At 51.2% G+C, this 21,265-nt stretch overlaps 1 protein-coding gene across 2 annotated transcripts in view; it reads right to left on the reverse strand.

Annotated features, from left to right (window-relative positions):
- The window catches only part of TTLL9 (tubulin tyrosine ligase like 9), a 41,663-nt gene that overhangs the window by 13,229 nt on the left and 7,169 nt on the right, over positions 1–21,265 (reverse strand). For both annotated transcript variants that reach the window (XM_049650945.1, XM_049650944.1), the window contains exons 3-10: positions 18,579–18,671; positions 16,372–16,483; positions 15,420–15,605; positions 6,410–6,478; positions 5,735–5,809; positions 4,474–4,564; positions 3,511–3,551; positions 2,525–2,612 (exon numbers count right to left, since the gene is read on the reverse strand). In XM_049650945.1, the coding sequence (XP_049506902.1) occupies positions 2,525–2,612; positions 3,511–3,551; positions 4,474–4,564; positions 5,735–5,809; positions 6,410–6,478; positions 15,420–15,605; positions 16,372–16,483; positions 18,579–18,671 (755 nt within the window). The remainder of the gene's footprint in view (positions 1–2,524; positions 2,613–3,510; positions 3,552–4,473; positions 4,565–5,734; positions 5,810–6,409; positions 6,479–15,419; positions 15,606–16,371; positions 16,484–18,578; positions 18,672–21,265) is intronic.

Raw genomic sequence — 21,265 nt, forward strand, 5'->3', positions numbered from 1 at the left:
AAAAAAAAAAAAAAACGAAAAAAAAAGTTGCTTTATTTTTTTTTTAATTTTTTAATTTTTTTTTAACGTTTATTTTTGAGACAGAGAGAGACAGAGCATGAACGGGGGAGGGGCAGAGAGAGAGGGAGACACAGAATCGGAAGCAGGCTTCAGGCTCTGAGCCATCAGCCCAGAGCCCGATGCGGGGCTCGAACTCACGGACCGCGAGATCGTGACCTGAGCTGAAGTTGGACGCTTAACTGACTGAGCCACCCAGGCTCCCTGCTTTGTTATTTTAAAAGTTGGTGTGTCATCTACGAAACACATACAGCAAAATATTAATATCTGCTAAATCTGGGTGGTGGATGCCTGGATTTCTCTTATAGTCTTTTTTCTGCATTTTTGTACATATTTTAAATATTTCAACGTTTGAAAATTAAAAACAATTAAAGGAAGTTGTGGAACATCGTGTGTATTGACTCACTGTGAAAACAGCAAAGGCTTGTTCACTAGAAACTAGTCCTGGGAAAGGCCGGGGTCTGTTTAACAAGGCGCCATGACCCGAGATACACAAGCACTTTTAAGGAAGGAACAGGGGACCACTAACGTGTGCTGAACGCTCACTTTGTGCCGGGCACTGTCCTAAGGGTTTTACGCGTGTCATTTAATTTTAACAAAACACATGGTGACCAAAAGATAAAACTGCAATGAATGATGACTTGCATATGTTAAATGCTTGCTAGAATTACATAATTAAACAAACATACTAAAAATACTAGAGTTGGGGCGCCTGGTTGGCTCAGTCGGTTAAGCGTCCAACTTCGGCTCAGGTCATGATCTCACGGTTCATGAGTTCGAGCCCCATGTCAGGCTCTGTGCTGACAGCTCAGAGCCTGGAGCCTGCTTCGGATTCTGCGTCTCCCCCTCTCTCTGCCCCTCCCCTGCTCATGCTCTGTCTCTCTCTGTCTCTCAATAATAAATAAACGTTAAAAAAAATTTTTTTTAATAAAAAATTTAAAAAATGCTGGACTTGGAAAAATAGGGGGGGGAATTGTTGGAAATACTCAGCAGGGCCAACTGCCATTCTAACACGCAGGCGACGCATGTGCATGAGCTCGGGACAGACACATAATCGAGAGACAAAATTAAGGCAGGGGGTGGGAACTGGCTGGAAGCATTAGCTGTGTTGTCCAAGCAGCAGCACCTTCCGTAGCCTTCTCCCCCACAGGCAGGTAATCCAGTCCTGCTGATTCATCATCTCTCCATTTCTGGATTACCGGCCTCTTTGCTCCTGATGCTCATATCTAAAAATCTTATGTTTATTTATTTTGGAGAGACAGAGCATGAGTCGGGAGGGGCAGAGAGAGAGGAAGACACAGAATCCGAAGCAGGCTCCAGGCTCTGAGCTGTCAGCACAGAGCTCGAAGCGGGGCTTGAACCCATGAACCGCGAGACCATAACCTGAGCCGAAGTTGGACGCTTAACCGACTGAGCCACCCAGGCACCCCACATCTAAAAATCTTAGAAACATTATTTTTGATGTCAGTATTCTAACCAGATAATACACTCACGTGGTTCAAAAGTCAAAAGGCATCAAAATGTGCCTGAGGAACTATCTCCTCCCCACCCCTGTTCCCACCCGCCCAGTTCTCATCCCAAAGGCAACTTCCGTTCCCAATTTCTTACACTTCCTTCTAGAGATGTCTGCGCACGGATACAAACATATACAGAGATATAATTTGTAATGCGAATGGAAGCATACTTTTCAGAGTTCTATACTTTGTTCTTTTCCAATTAACAATACGTCACAGGGATTATTTCATATCTGTACATAAAGCACGGGCCCATTCCTTTTTAACAGCTGCATAGTATTCCATCATGTAAATGAGCGGTTTGTTTTATTTCCTTTTTTTCTCTCTCTCACAAACAAGGCTGAGCAGTGCATTGCCTTTAAACCTCTCTTTTCCTATATTGTGAGTGTACATGTCGGGTAAATTCTCAGAAGGGAATTTGCTGGGTCAGAGGGTATGTGCTTTTGTCTTTTGATAGACATTTGCCAGATTGCCTCTGGAGTGGTTGTACCCACTTACACGCCACCAGCGACACACGTATTCCCCCAGCCTCGCCAGCATAGTGTGTGATCATATTTTTGGTCTCTGCCAGTTTGATGGGTGAAGAGGGCATTGTGTTTGAGTGAATGTGTGAGCCAATGTCTAGGCACACGGAAGGATGCAAACATTCTCCAAAGGAGCTCGAGCTCTCCCATCCTGTGAATGTGAGTCAGTGTGGAGCAAGCAGAGAAGCTTGGGGTGAGCTGCTCTGAGCAGAGTGGGGCTGCTCCCCTGGGATCACCGGGGGCTCCCCCACCCCCACAAGACTGTCAGCTCCCGGAGGGAGGGACCAGGCCCGTCTTGTCCACTGCTGTATCTCCTGTGCCGAGACCGCAGCTTGGGACTCGGTGGAATGAAGAAGCTCTCCCTGACCAGCTGGGGGGATGGGGAGGGGCAGGGCGCAAGGGGGCTGGGCAGACGGGATCCGAGGATACACTGGTCATCGATGCTGCTCAGTGTGAAGCGGGTGTTGGAGAATCGGGCGAAGCCGTCCCGGTACAGCCAGGCCCGCAGCGGGATGTACTGTGTCGAGGAGGGAAAGGAGGGAGAGGAAGGGGAGGGGGGTGAATACGAGCAATCTGCCCCTCCTAGCTTTTGCACCCGCCGTTTCTTCCACCTGGAGTGCCCTTCCTTCCTTCCTTCTCACATCACCCCTCAAGAATCCGTCCAAACAGCCTCCTCTGATTCCACCCCCTCCCTCCCTGGTGTCAGGGGCAGGGAGAAGACGCAGAAGGGAACCGAATGAACGAGACTCTTCTCTGCTCCGCTACCACGCGCGACACCCTTCCGGGTGTGTGTCCACGTTCCCCACCAGACGCTCAGCTCCAGGAGCCCAGGGGCTGAGCCCGCCTCCCACGCCCCTATGTCCTCATGCCCCACATTGAGGAGCACCTCACGAAGGTTTGAACGGTTGCTGAACGAATGGGTGGGGAGAGGCGGTATGGCAGCTCCTTGTCTGAGAGTAGACTCTGACACTAGGCCGCCTGGATTGGGAGCCCAGGTCTGTCCGTCACCTGTGCGTGACCTCGGGTAAGCCACTCAACCCCCTCTGATTCTGTTTCCTCATCTGTAACATGAGGATAATAATAGAACCCGCCTCCCCGGTCATTAGGAGGACCAAACGTAGTAAAACCTGCTGAATACCGGGGTTTGGTACTTAGGAGGTGCTCGGTAAAGGTCAGCTGCGGTTACCACGAATGGCGGAGTGAATAAAGGACAGGCGGACGGCAAATCCAGACTCGGGTCTCTGAGATGGCAGAAATGGGATCTGTTTCCGTGCCCCCGCCTTACCCTCAGACGCCCCCTGGGCTCTCCCAGGCAGGCTCACATAGGCACCCCCCAGAATGGCTTCTGCCCCCTGTCTCCTGGCCCAGCTCTTCCTTACCTGCTGCTGGAGGAGGGCCCCATCTTAGCTACTCACCGACATCACCAGCACGTAGACGCGCAGGTCAAACTTGCGGCCTGTCAGGCAAGGAAAGAATTCATGCAACAAATACTGACCGTGTGCCAAGCAGCATGGTAGGTTTGGGGGTTAGAGCAGTGGACAGGCAGAGGTGAATGCCAACAAGAGCACAAGAGGTACAAGGAGAAGGTAACGAGGAGCGGAGGTGGTTAATGTGGGGGAAAGGCTGGAGACAGGGGATCAAGGAAGGCTTCGTGGAGAAGTGGTGGCCTAGAGGAAGAGAGGTGCCCCCCAGCCTGGAGGGGGCGGGCCTTGGGGCAGGAGGGACTGCCTGAGCAAAGGGCTCAGTCCAAGGGCAGAGTGGAAGGAGATGAAGTCAGTGAGGTCAGCAGGGGCCAGCTCACGTGCAATGTTTGGATTCTGTTTTAGCAACCATGGGAAGCCACTGAGGGGATCTTGTCCCCCTGGGTACTGTGCTGGAGCGGAGCATAGGGGACCAGAGTAGCAGTGGGCATCAGTGAGGATGGGAGGGGACAGTGGCCAGAACCAGGATGGAGGGGGTCAGATGGATTCAAGAGCTGCGTGGGAGCTTGATGGGAGGTCAGACATGGGAGGGGAAGAGAGAGAAACACACCCACAATGGTCTCCGACCTCTGGCTTAGCAACCGGGGGCTGGAGGGGCTGTATCCCGACGGGGAGGCTGGGGAAGGAGCCATATGGCAGGGGGAGGGCGAGGGTTGAATCTTAGGCATGTTGGGTGTGAGCTGCCGGGAGGTGCCCAAGGGTCGGTGGGACATCAGGATCCGGGCTGCCGGGGTGAGGTCCTGGCTGGAGACAGAAAGCTGGGAGGTCACTGGCATCTGGGGGTGTTGAAAGCCACGAGAGAGGATGGGGTCACTGGGGGAGGGGAGGGAGGATGTTGCCCGAAGCGGTGAGAGGAGACAAGTGGCCCTCTGTTCTGGGCAGAGACCGCCATCTCACCTCCTATCAGGTAGGGGTTTTCGATATAGCGCTGAGCTACATAGTTCTCCACGGGGATTTCATCCTTCTGGTCATCAGAACTTCTCGCGTCCTGGTTGTAACAATAACTATTATTAACATCTACGGAGCATTTCCTGTGCAGGAGGCATCGTGCTAGACACTCTCCTCGTTTGGTCTTTAAATCAACCCTATCGGGGAAGGACGAACGTTATCCCCCATTTTACAGATGAGCAAACTGAAGCACAGAGAGGGGAAGCGACTTGCCCAAGGTCACACAGCTGCTCCGTGGCACAGCTGGGACGTGGACCCACACGCAGGCTGGGCCCAGAGCTTCGGCGTTTAACCTCTAGACCTGTGCTGTCTATTTACATTTAAACTGCTTAAAAATAAGTGAATTTAAACGCTAGCACGTGGATGAACCTTGAAGCCATTATGCTAAGTGAAATAAGCCAGATACAAAAGGACAAACACTGTAGGAGTCCATTTCAACGAGGTCCCTGGAGGAGTCAGATCCACGGAGACAGGAAGTAGAAGAGTGGTTGCCAGGGGCTGGGTTGGGGGGGCTGCTGGGAAACAGGGAGTTAGTGTTTCATGGGGACAGAGTTCTGGAAGCGGACGAGAGTTCTGGAGGTGGATGGTGGTGGTGGTTGCACAATGATGTGAATATACTTAGTGCCCCTAAATTATACGCTTAAACGTCGTTAAGATGGTAAATGTCATGTAGATACAAGAACGAAAAGAAATTTAAAATCCAGTCCTTGAGGGACACCGGCTTCATTTCAGGTGCTCAGCGTCAGCACGTAGCTAGTGGTCACGGTACTGGAGAGCACAGGCATACACCGTTCCGCCTCTGTAGAAAATTCCATTGGTCTGTGCTGCCTGGAGGGCCACGCAGGTGCCTGGGGACTTTCCTCTCCCTTCTCTGCCTGCGAATCCTTTCCTGGCCAGCCCAGAGAGGCTCTGTCTCCCACCTGCACAGCACCTCATGGCCTGCAAAGCCCCATCTCAGCTGCTGTCCCCTTCACGGTAACCATGTGACAAAACTGAGGCCCAAAGGCGAGTGGCGCATACTTGGTGAGGTCACACAAGGGCCTGGTGGCAGGGAGCCACTGGAACTCAGGGTCTCTGGCCCCCAGGGCAGAATTTTCTTCACCGGCTGTCATCCCCCGGCCCTCTCCCCCTCCACCGCCAAGCTGCTTCAAGACAGAGGCAACCAGGCCTTCCCTTCCTGGGCCCCGGGCCACCTGGCACCTGTACTCACATGGCCTCCGGGTGGATTGACAGCGCTCCGGGCTGGCTGGGCCTCTGAGCTGGTGAGCTTCTTCCCAGCGGTGCCCTGATGGGAAGGAATCAGACACACAGAGGAGGGAGGCAGTTCACTTCCTGAGCACCTGCTCATCCAGCAGGTGCTGGTTGTGTAGCAGCATTATCATCTCTAAAGTTCAGAGGGGGTTAGCAATTTTCCCAAGATCACACAGCTGCTGAGTGGCAGGGGCAGGATTGGAAGCGGGATTCCTACTACACCGTATCCTGGGATACGGATGGGTCATGGGGAGGGAGGGAGCTACCTCAGGCTCGGCCTGGGACTTGGAGGAAGAGTCAGCCAAGCTGTCCCCAGTCAGGTGAGCAGGAGCCCCAGGTACAGAGGCCACGTTCTCAGGTTTTAGGCATAGTAACTCATCCTCAGCAGGTACTGTTACTACTCTCCCCCATTTGCTTGGGCACAGAGAGGAGAAGAAGCATCTTGCCCAGGGTCACACAGCTTTTCAAGGGCAAAATCAAGATTTGAGCCCAGGCAATCTGGCTTCAGAGACTCCGTTCCCAGGGGCAGAGCTTCGCTGCCAGCCCTTCAAGCTTTGGAGGAAGGAAGGAGGGGCCCCTCACGGCAGCAAGGGCAGAGGGAGATTTCCGGAGCAAGGGGGAGGGGTAAGCTTACCTTCCTCCAGTCCATGATGTCCTTCAGCCTCCGGAAGAGGAAAATGCCCTTTCCCTGCGACCGGGCTACCTGGGGTGGGGGTGAGTGCAGAAAGGTCTGCTCTCAGCTCTATGTGGTTCCTTGTTGGCCCCTGTGCCTGGGGCACCTCCCCACCATTTCTCTGTCTCTATCTCTCCCATGGGCTTCCAGCTCTCCCCAGAGGAATGGCCCAGCCCAGCCCCATGGGGCCAGCCACTGAGAAGGCACTAAGCCTGGCTGGCGGGTGGGAGGGAGGCAAGGGGGGAGGAAAGAGAGAAGCCGACTTCGCTCACAAAGGCATACAATGGCATGAATAATACAAAACAACAGACAATTAAAAAACCATTTCTAACAGTCTTGGGAACACATCATCCAATTCTTTTTTTGGAAATCAATTTGCCTCCCTAATTAGGTTTTGCTTCAGCTAATACTGATCAGTCTGCCTTTACTGAATCCCAGCATGGATAATTCATGGCTTCACAGAGTCTAGGGGCTGGAAAGATCTTTAATATCATGCAGAGCAGTCAGCACCAAAGGCATTATTCCCCCCTGAGAAATCCCTCTGTGATGGTCACCTGCCAGGGAGCTCACCACCCTCCCCCTACCTCCCGATGCAGCTCATTTGTTGCGGGATCGCTCTATGAAGCAGTCATCCCAAAGGTATACATTAGGTGACTACTGTGTGCTGGGCATTATGCTATAGCCGTGACCCAGACCTCATGGAGCTTTCACAGCCTAACCTGTGTTGAGCTAAAAATTTGCCAGCCTGGCTCTGGCCTGTAGGGCTTCCTAAAACAAATCTGATCCCTGGGCCCCAGAGCAGCCCTTTGGGTAATCTGCAGCCAGTGAGCAGATCCCCTCGAGGCGTCTTTTCTCTGGCATTAAGGCACCCAGGTAATGCAAACTGTCATTTCCCTCTGTTCTTCTCGGAGCAGGGCCAAGTTGGTTAATGTGATGTTCTCTGTACAATGCAGGGGCAGGCAGGGCTGTCGGGCATGGATGGGCAGGCTGTCCACTGCACAAGGGCTCCCCGTCATGGGGCCAGTGGGAGCTGAAACTCAGCCCCCGCTCTGCCTGCTGTGCTGTGTGCCTGTTTCGGGGTTGTGTACGCCCAGAAGATGGGGTGCCCGCAACACCTGGGAGTACTGGTAGCGTTTCAGGGGAAGCCACATGCGCACAGCTATTTGGGAGAGCAGCAGTGTGCATAAAGGGCTTCCCACAGTTCCCAGCTACCCACAAGACTTACATTCACCTCACAAAAGATGACCCAACGTAAACAGTGAAAAAGTCACTCAACTTCATTAGCCTCAAGGAAATGCAAATGAACACCCCAAGAGGATGCCACCCTATACTGCCTGAGAGTGGGTAAAACTAAAGACCGACAACAGCAAGTGTTGACGAGGCTGTGGAGAAACCAGAACTCACAACTGCTGGTGGGCGTGCACCAAAGCTGGACATAGGCATCTGCTCTGACCCAGAAACTCCTCTCCTGGGCACCTGCTCGGCAGAAACCCGGGCACCTGTGGACATGTACAGGACGTGTAGCACACGATTCACAATAGCTCCAACCTTGAAACTCCCAAATGGACAAGTACGCACTCAACGGAATCGTGTCGACAATGATGATGAACAATGCACCGACCTGCGTCAGTGTGGATGAGTCGCCTGAACACGATGTTGAGGGAGAGAAAGCGGACGCAGTGGAGCCATACTGCGTGATTCCAATTACACAAAGTACGAAAGCAGACAAATGAATCCATGCTGTTAGGGACCCGAGGGGTGGTGAGTGGGAGAGGGTCGGAGGGGAGCTGCTGAGGGGCTGGCAATGCCCTGTTTGCGGTCTGGTGCTCGTTACTCAAGTGTGCTCGCCTCATGAAATTGACCAAGCTGTGCCTCTGTGACTGGGGCGTATTCTGTTTACTAAACTTCAATTAAGAAGTTTTTTTAAAGACTCCTGCCTTTGGGTCTAGGACCCCCCACCCCCACCTTCCCTGTAGCCATTCCCCTTCCTTCTTTCTGGCCGGCAGAGCCCAGCTCTCACACGGAGGCTGGAAAGACCAGATACCTGTGTGGTCAGCCTCCCATGCAGCTCACGGGAACCATGCGACTAGTTTTGGTCAATGAGGCCCAAAGAGACATCGGCTTGGGGCCTTGGGGCTTCTGAGAACGATTTTTTTTTCCTTGTTAACAATATTGGGGTGGGCGCCTGGGTGGCTCAGTTGGTTAAGTGTCTGACTCTTGATTTCAGCTCAGGTCATGATCTCATGGTTCGCGAGATCGAGCCCTGCATCAGGCTCTGCTGATAGAGCGGAGCCTGCTTGGGATTCTCTCTCGCCCTCTCTGCCCCTCCTTCCCTCTCAAAGTAAATAAACAAGCATTTAAAAAAATACATTGGGGTTGAGGAAGAGGAGAAAGAGAGGGAGGGAGCAAGAGAGGAAGGGAGGGAGAGAGAGAGAGAAAGAGATGTTTGCCTCCTTTCCTTCCTTTGAATGCTACACTCTGGGGAGGTGAGGACTATAACTGTCACCAATGAGGTGACGAGTCTGATGGAGGAAAGCCAATACACTGAGGATGCAGAGTAATGACAGAGAAGAAAGATAAGGAATGTGGTCTTTTCACAGCACCACTGAGCACATCCCCCAAACCTGGAACTTCCTACCTCTGGCTTTCTTGTTATATGAGGTGATAAAATGCCTTTATTGTTTGAAGCATTGCTAGTATGTTGGCAAACACGCCTGTTCCGGGAGATGCCCTCCTAAGGGAATAATCCTCAGGGTGAAAAGTAAACTTCCTGCTTGGTGATCTATCAGGGTTGTTGAGGCTGGAAACCACCACCTGCTCCCTAGCTCCAGCAGACTGTAGTTTCCAAAAACAATCACAAAAATATTTCCACTCCCATATGTTTTCCCAGAACCTTGCTACCTCCACCCTCCATCAAGAGGTAAATTCAATGTCCCGCCCCGAATCTGGGCCAGCATTTGGGACTGTCTCTACTAATTGCATATGGCAGAAGTGACATTGTGTGGATTCCAGTGCTGGGTCCTCCAAGGCAACACAGCTTCCACACAGCTTTCTCTTTGGGAATGGTTGCCCTTGGAACCTAGCCACCATGCCGTGAGGAAGCTCAGGTCACATGGAGAGGTCCATACGGAGGGCAACTGAGTCTTCCAGCCCTCCACCCTGGCTGAGCTCCCAGCCAACAGCCAGCACTGACTTGCCAGCCCAGTGAGGGAGCCAGCTCGGAAGAGAGTCCTGCAGCCCTCACGGGAGCCGTCCCAGTAGATGCTCAAACAGCAACGAGCCTTCCCTGTCAAATGCTGCCCAAACTAGCGTGAGCTAATAAATAAGACAGGGTTTTCGTTTCAAGCCACTGAGTTTTGGGGTGCGGGAATAGGACCAGCACACTGACTTTAGGGGAATGGTTTCTAACAGTGGTAACCAATACTTCTCAGATGTTTTCTGGGTGCCAAGCACAAAGACTTATGCCCATGAGCTCCTTAAAGCTTTACAAAGAATCTTCTATGTAGGCATTAACGTTATCCCCCTTTTGCAGCCAAGGAAACCAAGGAACAACGCCAAGCACTCTGTTCAAGGTTACCCAGCCTGTAGGTGACAAACCCAGGTAGTTAATTTTTTTTTTTTTTACATTTATTTATTTTTGAGAGACAGAGAGAGATGGAGTACAAGTAGGGGAGGGGCAGAGAGAAAAGGAGACACAGAATCCGAAGCAGGATCCAGGCTCTGAGCTGTCAGCACAGAGCCTGACGCAGGGCTCGAACTCACAAGCCGTGAGATCATGACCTGAGCCAAAGTCAGACGCTTAACTGACTGAGCCACCCAGGCGCCCCCCAACCCCCACGGTCAACATGGTCCTACTGTTGGGACTATCAATCTTACTTGATAATCTGGGAGTAAAATATTATTTTTATAAAAAGATATGTTTTCAATTGGAAAATAATATGAATGGATTGTTGGGGCGCCTGGGTGGCTCAGTCGGTTAAGCCTTCAACTTCAGCTCAGGTCATGATCTCACGGTTTGTGAGTCTGAGCCCTGCGTCGGGCTCTGTGCTGACCGCTTGCTCAGAGCCTGGAGCTTCGGATTCTGTGTCTCTTTCTCTCTCTGCCCCTCCCCCACTTGTGCTCTGTCTCTCAAAAATAAATAAATGTAAAAAAACATATATATATGAACGGATTGTTAGAATGAACCATATTTAGATTTTGTACCACCTGTGGCCACTCATGGCCCTCGATGCCCTGCCCCTGGGGATCATTTCTCGTGAGGCATTCGTTGTGTGGCATTCACTGGGTGTTACAGATGTAGTTGGTGGTCCACTCAGCAACGCCAAGTATGGGAAAAAAATTCCCTTTTTTCTCTGCCAACAGAACCCCATTTGCGTATTTGTTTTTTAATGTAAGCTCTACACCCATCGTGGGCATTGTATTCACGACCCTGAGATCAAGAATTACCTGTTCCACCAACTGAGCCAGCCAGGCGCTCCCAACAGAACCTCATTTGGATCACCTCTTCCTGGTGGCCCTGCCCTCTGCGGGGTCTGATGCCCACGGTGGTCCCATGCCCCCACCATGTGACCGGTTCAAGCAGGGCCAGCAGGATGCCAGGGGAAGTCTACTGCAGTGACCTCTGGGGAGTTTGTGTCTTCTTCAAAAGGGACACACAAGACCAGGGTGTTCCTTCAATCCTGTGGCAATAGTGGAGGCGTGAGGAGGTGAAGCTAGAGCTTGGCAGCTACATTGTGACCAAGAGTAGCAGCCAGCCCGCTGGGGTGGGAACCGATGATGATGTCAAGCTGCCCTATGATGTTGAATCATCCCTGGAAGCGACCTCTCGTCATTAAAGGAAATGTCCTGGGGTCTGTAAACTCGAAAGAGAAGAAAGTTTTTCATCCTAACCAGATTTTCCCACTGCTTCCCATTATGAATGCAGACAACAAATCCTAGTAGTACTAGCCAAGCCTGTGACTTTACTCTCAGAAGAAATCTCGGTTATTTTTAGATCACATTAGAGTTGCTGCAGGTGTCTCAAAATATTGTTTTTGCTTGTGATGATTTTGAAAGTATGGTAACAATGGGGCCTGCTGTTAGACTCTCACTGTTAATGAAAAGCACATATATTGTTACTGTTACTGCATACAGATCATTTAATAGTTTGTGTGGCCGTTGTGAGAACATGCTAGCAGGTCTCCAACTGCGGAAGGTGCTGGACTGACCGCCAGCTTCTACTACCGCAATCCACGCTGCACTTGTGGGGCCCCGCCTGCAGGGGACGCTCCTGCCACGGACGGAGGACAGAGGGGGCCTTGAAGGCTGGCCCACTTCCTGGAGAGTGGGGCCTCCTCTGGCATGAGGCCTCCCCCAGGCCTTGCTGCCCGGCCTCTAGGTGCTTCTCTTCCTTCCCTCTCTCCCTCGCTGGGGTGTGACTGCCGTCCAGGCTCCCCGCACTCCCTCCCCCAATTCCTCACGGGCAAAACTTCCGGCGGCATGTTCGTTCGTTCGTTTGTTTCTCAGAGGACCCAGACTAACCGGTTGATAACTGTTTTTCAATAGAGTTGCTTCTTTTTATAACCAAATTATTTTATCCTTTTAAAAACACTATTTTGTGACCGTGTGAAACACTATTTTTACCAGCCCTCTCTTTGGGCTCCCTGTAGTCGTGATTTCTGTTATTTGCTGCCCAAGGCATCCTGCCGACCTCCTGCCCACCCAGAGGGCCTGAGCTGGTAGGAAGGGAGAATGTTTCGATGGCAAAGAAGTTGGGATCAATGCAATTTTTACACCAGTTGGACTTTTAAATGGCAAAGCCAAGGGCTTGTTCTTATACTCTGAGATGGGCTGGGGCTCAGGCTCCGTGGGAAGAGGGGTCCCTGCGGGTGGCAGGGAGGGGATGATGCTGCTTACTCCCTTCTGAGTCCAACTCGCCCCGCCCACCCCCGCATCGCCCCTGCTCTGCTGCCCGGAGTGGAGTTGGAAGCTGAAGAGTCAGCAGGCCCTAGGGCACCGTGCAGAGGAGATGCCAGAGGGAAAAGGCAGGCCAGTGGCTATCCTGACCCGCCGGCCATGGCAGCTATGTGAAAACTCTTGTGTGTGGGTGCACGAGGACAAGCTGGCTCACAGAGACAGGCCTTGTGGGAGGAGTGGAGGGATTCGGGATTTTTTCTATTTTCTGAATTTGGAGTAATTCTTTTTTTTTTTTTTTAACATTTTCCCCACCCCGAAGGATCCAAACAACAGGATCCCAGAACTAATACTCCGTCCCAGCGGTTCATGGTTCTGTGGCTCCAGAGAACCCTGGTTGCTCTACCTGGGAAATTGTTAGAAATGCAAGTGCTTTGGCCCCACATCAGGCCTACTGAATCAGACCCTGGGGGATGGGAGGGGGGCTTTAATAAGCTCTCCAGAAAATTCTGATGCACTCTCAGTTTTGAAAATGATTCCGCTAGGGTCTCACTCCTCAAAGTGTGGTCCGTGGACCAGCAGCAAGGGCCTGACCTGGGAGCTGGTTAGCAAGGCAGACTCTCAGACCGACCCAGACCTGCCGAATCAGTCTCTGCCTTTAACCAGGTTGCCTGATGATTGTGGGCACATTTGGGCTTGGGAAGCACCGACCTCGTGCTTTCCAGGTGTCGCCTGGAGTCTTGGAAATAACCGTAAAAGCGGTCAGTGACTGGACACCTAAGTGCCAAACCCTTTATATAAATGTGTATAACCGCATTGGATTCTCTCGCAAGCCCGGCAGGTAGGTGCACTCATTAATTCCATTTTATGGATGAGGACGATGAGGACGCAGACTTAGAGGGGTTGAGGAACCTGCCCAGGGCTTATGCGTGGCGGGTACAGAGTTAGAGCTCAGAGCACCCACTCCCGGCTCCCCACACCCCAGACAGGGCGCCACAGCTATTCAGGAGCAAGGACACACGCACACAGCCAAGATGCCTCCTCTTAATTACAGCTGTCTTGTGTCTGCCTCTAACAAAGGCCGTGGGCTGGGAAAGGAATCAACTTAATATGCAATTGCTCATCCCAATTAGCACAAATTACCATTTGTCTGAGAGGCTAATGTTGGGAGCTGGGACCGCCCTGTGGCTTGTAGTTTTCCTGTGCCTAATGAACCCCTTCTTCTCCGGCTGCAGAGGAGGGGACAGGTGCAGGAGGTCCCGGGGTCAACGCTGGCTGGGACCCTGTCGGGAGGATCCGTCGTTTCTGTCTGGCACGTCGATTCCCCCTCCAAGCAGCTGTGCTCTTGGTTGAATGTGCATATCGGCCAACACCAGGTCTAGTCCCCAGCTGCACGAGGAAGGGCTGCCCCCCACGTCCTCCCCCCAGCTCCCTTCCTGGGGCCTGGCACGGTCCCAAGCCCAGAAAATATTAGGGGGCTTTGATGATACCATTCAAGGCTATGGTGGCTTTGTGGTGAGAAACCAGCCCTGGCACGAGGAACAATCGAGGGGCTCATAGGTGCTCTGCCGCACCTGCCCTCCACTCAGTTTCTTGATCCCCGAAGGGCTGGCTACCTCCGGATGCAAGGCTTTCATGCATGCAGTCCCTCTTCCCAGAATGCTCTTCCCTACCTCTGCCCTTCGCCAGGCTGACTCCTCGGCATCCTTCAGGCCACAGTCAATATTTCTTGACTTTCAGTCAAAGTCAACAATTCTTTTAATAACACTAATAACAATGGCAGCTATCATTTATGGAGTGCTTAAGGTATGCTCTACCTGTGTTAATCACACCACAACATTATGTGACAGGTAACACAGTCTCACTTTGCAGATGGGAAAACTGGGGCACAGACAAGTTAAGTAACCTGTCTGAGGTCACACAGCAAGGAAGTGGTACAGGCAGTATTTAAACTAAGGGATTTGACCTTGGAGCCCAATCTCCCTTCAGAAAAGCCCGCTGGGCAGCAGGGAACCTCCTACTGTTTCCTCTCTAGTGTCACTTAGAACAACCGTACTCACACAGGTATCTTCTGTATCGTCTGCACTCAAGGAAGGTAGAGACCCACTTCCAATTTGCTGAGGGCTGTGTCCCTAGCACCTACTTCTATGCCTGGCATGTAGCCAGCGCTCGGTAAACATTGTGGAATGCTTGAATAAATGGGTCGCAGTCTCCTCATCTATAAACCAAGGTGATATTGGGGCGCCTGGGTGGCTCAGTCGGGTTAAGCGTCTGACTCTTGACTTCAGCTCAGGTCATGATCTCATGGTTTGTGAGATCAAGCCCCATGACAATCCTGCTTGGGAGTCTCTCCCTCTCTCTCTCTCTACCTCTCCCTCCACGCCGTGCTCTCACGCAAGCGCACACACACTCTCTCTCTCAAAATAAATAAATACATATTTAAAAATGAAATAAAATAAAGTAAGGTAATATCTCATCCCAAAGACCATCTGGAGAATCAGGTAATGCAGGCAAAGCACTTGGCATGGCCTGACTGCCACCATTTTCTCTCATGTCAGGAAGAGAGGTGGGGACCTGAGCTCCAGCAAGGCTCTGGATTCTCTGCCCTGGTGTCCTGAGGATACTTTTCCACCTAGTAAACATGTATTGAGCACCTACTGTGTACTAGCAGTCATAGCTGCTGGGTTCAAACACTGCAAAGAGGAGACAAAGCTCTTCAGCGGAGGGGCACCTGGGTGGCTCAGTCGGTTAAACGTCCGACTTTGGCTCAGGTCATGATCTCGCAGTTTGTGAGTTCGAGCCCCGCATCGGGCTCTATGCTGACAGCTCAGAGCCCGGAGCCTGCTTCGGATTCTGTGTCTCCCTCTCTCTGCCCCTCCCCCACTCACGCTATCTCTCTGTCAAAAATAAATAAACTTTAAAAAAAAAAAAAAAAGCTCTTCTGGGGAGGCAGATGGTGCACCTAAGGCTGAAATCCCAGGCAGGGGTTCTGCCATGAAGGATCCCTGCTGGTGCCTGGGCAGCCCTCCCTCCCACTGCCCCTTTCCTCTGGTCCCCTGACTGGGCACCGGGCACTCACAGGCTTCATGATCCAGGTGATCCCCGGGTTTTTGCGGAACTCTTCCACGAACAGGTGGTACTCGCATGGCATCTCAAAGGTTTTGGGGAAGAAGTCGCACTTGGCTGCCTCCAGCTTCCCTGCCTCGCGCTCCAGCTGCTTCCGGAACCGCTTCAGGTTCTTCACCATGTAGTTCTTGCGCGTCAGCTGGGCGGCGGGATGGGTGGACAGGCTGTTAGTGCTCGTGCCCCCTGCCCTGCTCCACCTCCCAGCCCCAGCCATTGCCACTGTCTCCCACAGCCTCCATTCTCGGCCCACGAAGTAGCAATAACAGTAAGAGTAACTTTGAGAGCCTGCTATTCTATAACCATCCCCACTTTACAGGCAAGAAAACTGAGGCTCAGAAAGGCTAAGTCAATTGCCCAGAGCTACCCAGCTAACAGAAGGCACAGCCAGGACTTGACCCAGGCCTGTGTGACTCTGAAGTTCATGTTGCTAACTGCTAAGCTGCACTAACCTTTTCAAATCTCAGCAGCTTTGGCTCCTCCAGTGTGATTTGTGATCTGATTCCTCCCGGACCTCCCTCCCAGCTCTAGACTCCCAACTGCTCAATCTGTCTCTTCCCTGAAATCACCATATGGCTCAAGCATCCTGCTCCTGCGGCCCTTGCCCCCCAAGCCAGGCTGCCCCTCACATCTGTAGTGTTGACATGCCCACCAGCCTGTGACCTGAGTCCCCACCCCAAGATAGCCTGCTGCTCGGGTATTAGATCCTTACCCTCTCACATCCTTTAGCCCATCGTGTATCTTGTGCACATGCTCCCCACCTGGCATGTACCCCAAACTCCCTTACGCTTTTCCATTCTGCTCCTTGCACTCCTGTGCCAGCCCCTGCTCGTTGCGACATCCAGTGACATGAAGTGGCCGACTCAGTGCCCCCCCTTCCCCCGCCACCACCAGCCCACCCAGCTCACCTCGTAGTGGTTTCGGAAGTGACTGATCCGCACATGTTCGTCCATGTAGGTGTGGTCAAAGTTCTCCCGGAGCCAGCTGACGTCACACCAGTAGAAATCCCAGTCCCCTTCACTGGGGGTGGGTGGAACAAAGGTCATGAGGTAAGGACCTCAGCACTGCTGAGGGCCTGGGGCCCATGGAGGTGCCCCTGAGGGACAGGCAAGGTTCATAAGGAGCCTCAAGGGGGTGCCATGGGCCAGCCCTGCCCACAGTGTGCTTCGCTAGGCCACAGTGAGAACGGGAGAAATATTCCTACACAAATCCAGGCTGCCGGCTTCCTTTGGGTTCCCTTTGAACAACCGGGGTATCGGCCACACGGGGTCCTGATGCCTCCTGGCACCTGTCGGCGGGAGTGAGGAACAGCCACCAAGTTGGGACGTACCCTCTCCAGATCACAGCCCCTACCTACCACTGCCTACGGCCCATGGCAACCAGCCAGCCTCACCTGATCAGGTTACCTGCCTGGGCTCTAGAAGCATCTGGGTTGCCACCCCCAGCCCACATCACCAAGCAGTGCCTCCCGATAACATCTGTAAGCCCTTCCCTGTCCACAAAGCCCTCCCCTCACTGAGTCCTCAGAACAGCCTCAAGAGGTGACTACAATCATCCCTGGAGCCCTCAGTCGAGGAGAACCTCGCTCGCCCAGGGCACAGCAGCATCAGCATTTCTACCCAGGCTAATCTACCGAATCCGATGCCAGAGCTGGGGTGCAGAGAGGAGGTGCTTGAAAAGGATGTGACAGGAAAGAAAATAATGCCACCACCGTTGCTTCCAACGTGGTTTTTTTGTTTGTTTGTTTGTTTAAGTTACAAAATTACAGCAATAACCGAAGACTAGACTCTAGTACCAGGCAATGGGAATCACGGATTCATCCATTGGCTCATTTGTTTCCTCATTCACCGAGAGGGTAGAGATGTACCTGGGACTCTGCACACAGACCGACTGGGTGCAGTCCAAGCCCTGACAAGCCAAGTGACCTCCAACATGGCACTTTTTACTCTTCCATGCCCAGGTGTCCCGTTTTCCAGCAAATGGGTATGATAATAGCACCTCCCAGAAGAAGGTTTGCTGGACGATTCAGAGGTCAGGCGTGTAAACTGCTATAGTAAAGAGTGTCTAACGGGCTCAGCTATTGTTATGCAACAACATTGACTGAGCACCAGGTCAGGGCAGCTGGTGGCCCTCCCCCCTCCTATCCATTCTCCCCCTTTTGTCTACAGTAATAAAATTCCCAACATTTACCTGGGGAAATGTAATCCACATTTTCCAAAATAAAAGCTACATTTTCCAGATTCTCTTGCAGCTAGGCTAAGTCTGGCCAACGTGAGGGACTTCTGGGCTGTGTCCTTCAAGGGCAGGGCATGTACTTTCTTGTCTCCCTCCTACCTACTGCTGCTCGCCCTGTGGATGCAAGACTGGAGCTTCACCTTAGACCGTGAGAAGGGCTTCACTCAAGGGTTGGCAGGATGGAAAGACGGAAACAGGTGGCTCCAAATTTCTATGCGATCTCTGAAATTCCTACACCTGGACTTTGGTGGGAGAGATAAATAAACTTCTGGTCCGTCAGAGCCTCTTTTGCTTTGGGTCTCTGTTATATGCAGCCCAACCTTAGCCCTCACTAACATTAGCACCTGCTATGTGCCAGACATTGTTCATCTCAGCATTCCCAGGGCCCACCATAGAAGAGATGTAGGCTTAGGGGTCAAGTAACTCGTTCAAAGTCACAGGACTAGTAAGTGGCCAGGGACGAGCAGCCCTTGACCTCGACCTGCCATCCCTAGAGGATTCAAGCCAGCTAGTCTGTGACGGCTGCACTCCTTGATTCTCCAGAGAGCTCTAGGACCCTGGCTACTGAAGCGTCCAACTGAACTGGGAGCAACTCCCACTCTGACACACATGTGCTGTGTGACCTCCAACAATTGGTTTGATCCCTCTGAACATAATCATATCTTGCTGGATGGTTCTAAGACTTAGACAAGGCAGAGATGTCGTCTGTAATGTGCCTGATACACTCGGAGTGCTAAATAAATTTTGGTCCCTGTCACAGCCAAATGGGACAAGTCCCAGTAGCCACCCACAGGAACTGGGAGAAAACAGAGGGAGACAAGGCCTGGTGAGTCAAAGGGAAAGAAGGCCGAGATTGGCAGGGGGTGGGGATGCGTCTTACTCCTTTACTTCTACCCAGCCCGGCCTGTGGCGAAGGACATCCATGAGAGTATTCATGAGAGTGGTCTTGAATCGGATTGAAGCTCTCTGCTCTCTGCAAGACAGGGTGACAGATCGCTCGCTCAGGGTCACACAGAAACCTGTGCGTGGATGTTCACAGCAGCTTTATCCAGAATAGCCCGAAGCTGGCAACAACCCAGATGTCCTTCAATGGGTGAATGGTTAAATAGCAGTCTATCCATACCATGGAATACTGACTTAGCAATAAAAAGGAGTGAAATATGTGTACATTCAACCTGCATGCATCTCTGGGGAATTATGCCGAGTGAAAAAGGCCGATCCTAAAATGTTCTTATATACTGTACAATTCCATTTATATAGCTTTTCTTTTGAGAGAAAGAGCATGCACGCACATGCAAGTGGGGGAGGGGGGTGGCAGAGAGAGAGAAGGAGAGAGGGAGAGAGAGAATCCCAAGCAGGCTCCTCATTGTCAGCGCAGAGCCTGACGCGAGGCTCCAGCCCACAAACTGTGAGATCATGACCTGAGCCAAAATCAAGAGTTCTCCGCCTAACTGACTGAGCCACCCAGGTGTCCCTATATGACTTTTTGAAATGACAAAGTTATTAAAATGAAGAACAGATTAGCAGTTGCTTGGGGTTAAGCACAGGGGGGAGGTAGGATTGTGGAAGAAGGCAGAGGGAGGAGGAGGAAGTGGATGTGGTCATAAAATGGTCATATTAGGGATCAGTGGTGATGGGAACTTTCCTTATCTTGACTGTATGGATGTCAGTATCCTGGTTGTGATACCGCATTATAGTTGTATTCTCTGTTACCATTGGAGAAAACCAAATACAGGGCACATGGTAACTCACTATATTATTTCTTATACTTTTTTTTTTTTTTAAGTAGGCTCCTCACCCAACATGAGGCTTGAACTCACAACCCTGAGATCAAGAGTCACATGCTTTACCAACTGAGCCAGCCAGGCACCCCTCACTATATTATTTCTTATAACTGCATATAAATCTACAATTATCTCAAAGTAACTATTTAATTAAAAAAATTAACACATCATTAGAAGTCTGGATAATGGCTACCTTTGTGGGGGAATGATAGAAAGAGAGCATGAGTGGGGTTTCTGGAGTGTTGGTGATGTTCTGATTCCTGATATGTGGGTGTATTAAGTTGACGAAAATTCACTGAGCTATAAACTTACGACACATGCACCTTTCTGTATATACAACAGAACTCTGTAACAAAATACACCACGAATAAAGCTTAAAGGACTGGTTACAGATTAAGAGAAAATATTTGTAATGCTTACAATCTCTAAGACATTTGGACCAAGTACATAATGAGCTTCGACAAATCATTTTTAAAAAGACAAAAATGCCTAAAGGATTGAACAGGCAATTCATAGCAGGGGAAACGTACCAGTAAGCAAGAGAAAAGATTCTCAACCTTCCCGACAATCAAGTAAACGCAAATTAAAACATCGCAGGTTATAGTGGAAGAGGATGCGAAAGACTCTCAGTCCTACTGAAGCAGGGAGGGGGAAAATGTGCAAACTAAACAGCACACTTGACTATGGGGCTAGTGGGGAGCAACGGACAAAAGAAAACCTGAACTGATTCCAGAGAGAAAAAAGCCCTTAGCGGGGAGCAGAGAGCTATAGCAGGTGTCCAGGTCTGGGGGGGCGTCTGAGTTTGGGCAAGGGGAGGAACGAGCCAGCCACGGAGAAGCAGTCACCAGGAGAAAGCAGCTGTGCTTGGACAAGAGGGAGGGCGGCCAAACAAATCAAAATCTGGAAGAGTCCCATTCCGAAACCAAAGCAGACCGAACCGAACCAAAACAACATTGCGGCAAATTTGCGTAAGAAAGAAGCAGTAGAGAACGTAGTAAAGCAGAGAGAAAACCCATACTCCTGCACAATGATGTGGTGTGGGCATTCTGGCAGCCCTGCCAGATTGAATCCAAAAATGAACCAAAAAACAACCCACAAACAAACAAACAAACACACAAACACTGAACTGTAGTTCAACCCCCTTCCGGGGCAAAGGCTCAAAATGGCAGTACAGGAGGTTGGGCTTGGGGCCAACTCACTGTAATTAAAGCTTTGGCCCAACCCATGTTCCACTCAGCTTTAGGAGGAATCAAATGATCGGCCCCTAACCCTAAGTAGTGGTCAGAAGAAAGGGCTTACGGTCTCTGTGGAGTGGAGAACAAAGGCAAAAGAAAAAAAAAAAGTTAAATTTCTTTACCACTTATAGCACATTGACAAGTCCTTGAGACAGAGTGACCTTCCTCCAGAAACTTGACTGCCTCCATGTTAATACTTTGCTAGAGATAAAAGGCAACCTTAGCTTGACATTAGCCTGACCTCTAGGATCCTGTAAAGAAAATCCCTTATCTCTACCTCTCCCCCTGCCCTCCGTAACCAAGATATATGTTAGCAATCGTCCTCCAAACACATGGCCCACTGACATCCATCTGAAGGGTCTCATGACTCAGGTTTTACTAGACTGTTGTAAATGACTGTATCCTAACAACAGCTAGCCCCTCGAGGTCCTGGAAACCTTGCTTCCAAATTCCTTAGAGACTTACGTTATCCCAAACCCAATATAATCAGCCACTCCTCACAACCCCAGTGCATCTGTTGTTGTTTTTTTTTTTTTTAATTTTTAATG

This window comes from Panthera uncia, assembly GCF_023721935.1.
Source record: "Panthera uncia isolate 11264 chromosome A3 unlocalized genomic scaffold, Puncia_PCG_1.0 HiC_scaffold_11, whole genome shotgun sequence".
Lineage (NCBI taxonomy): Eukaryota > Metazoa > Chordata > Mammalia > Carnivora > Felidae > Panthera > Panthera uncia.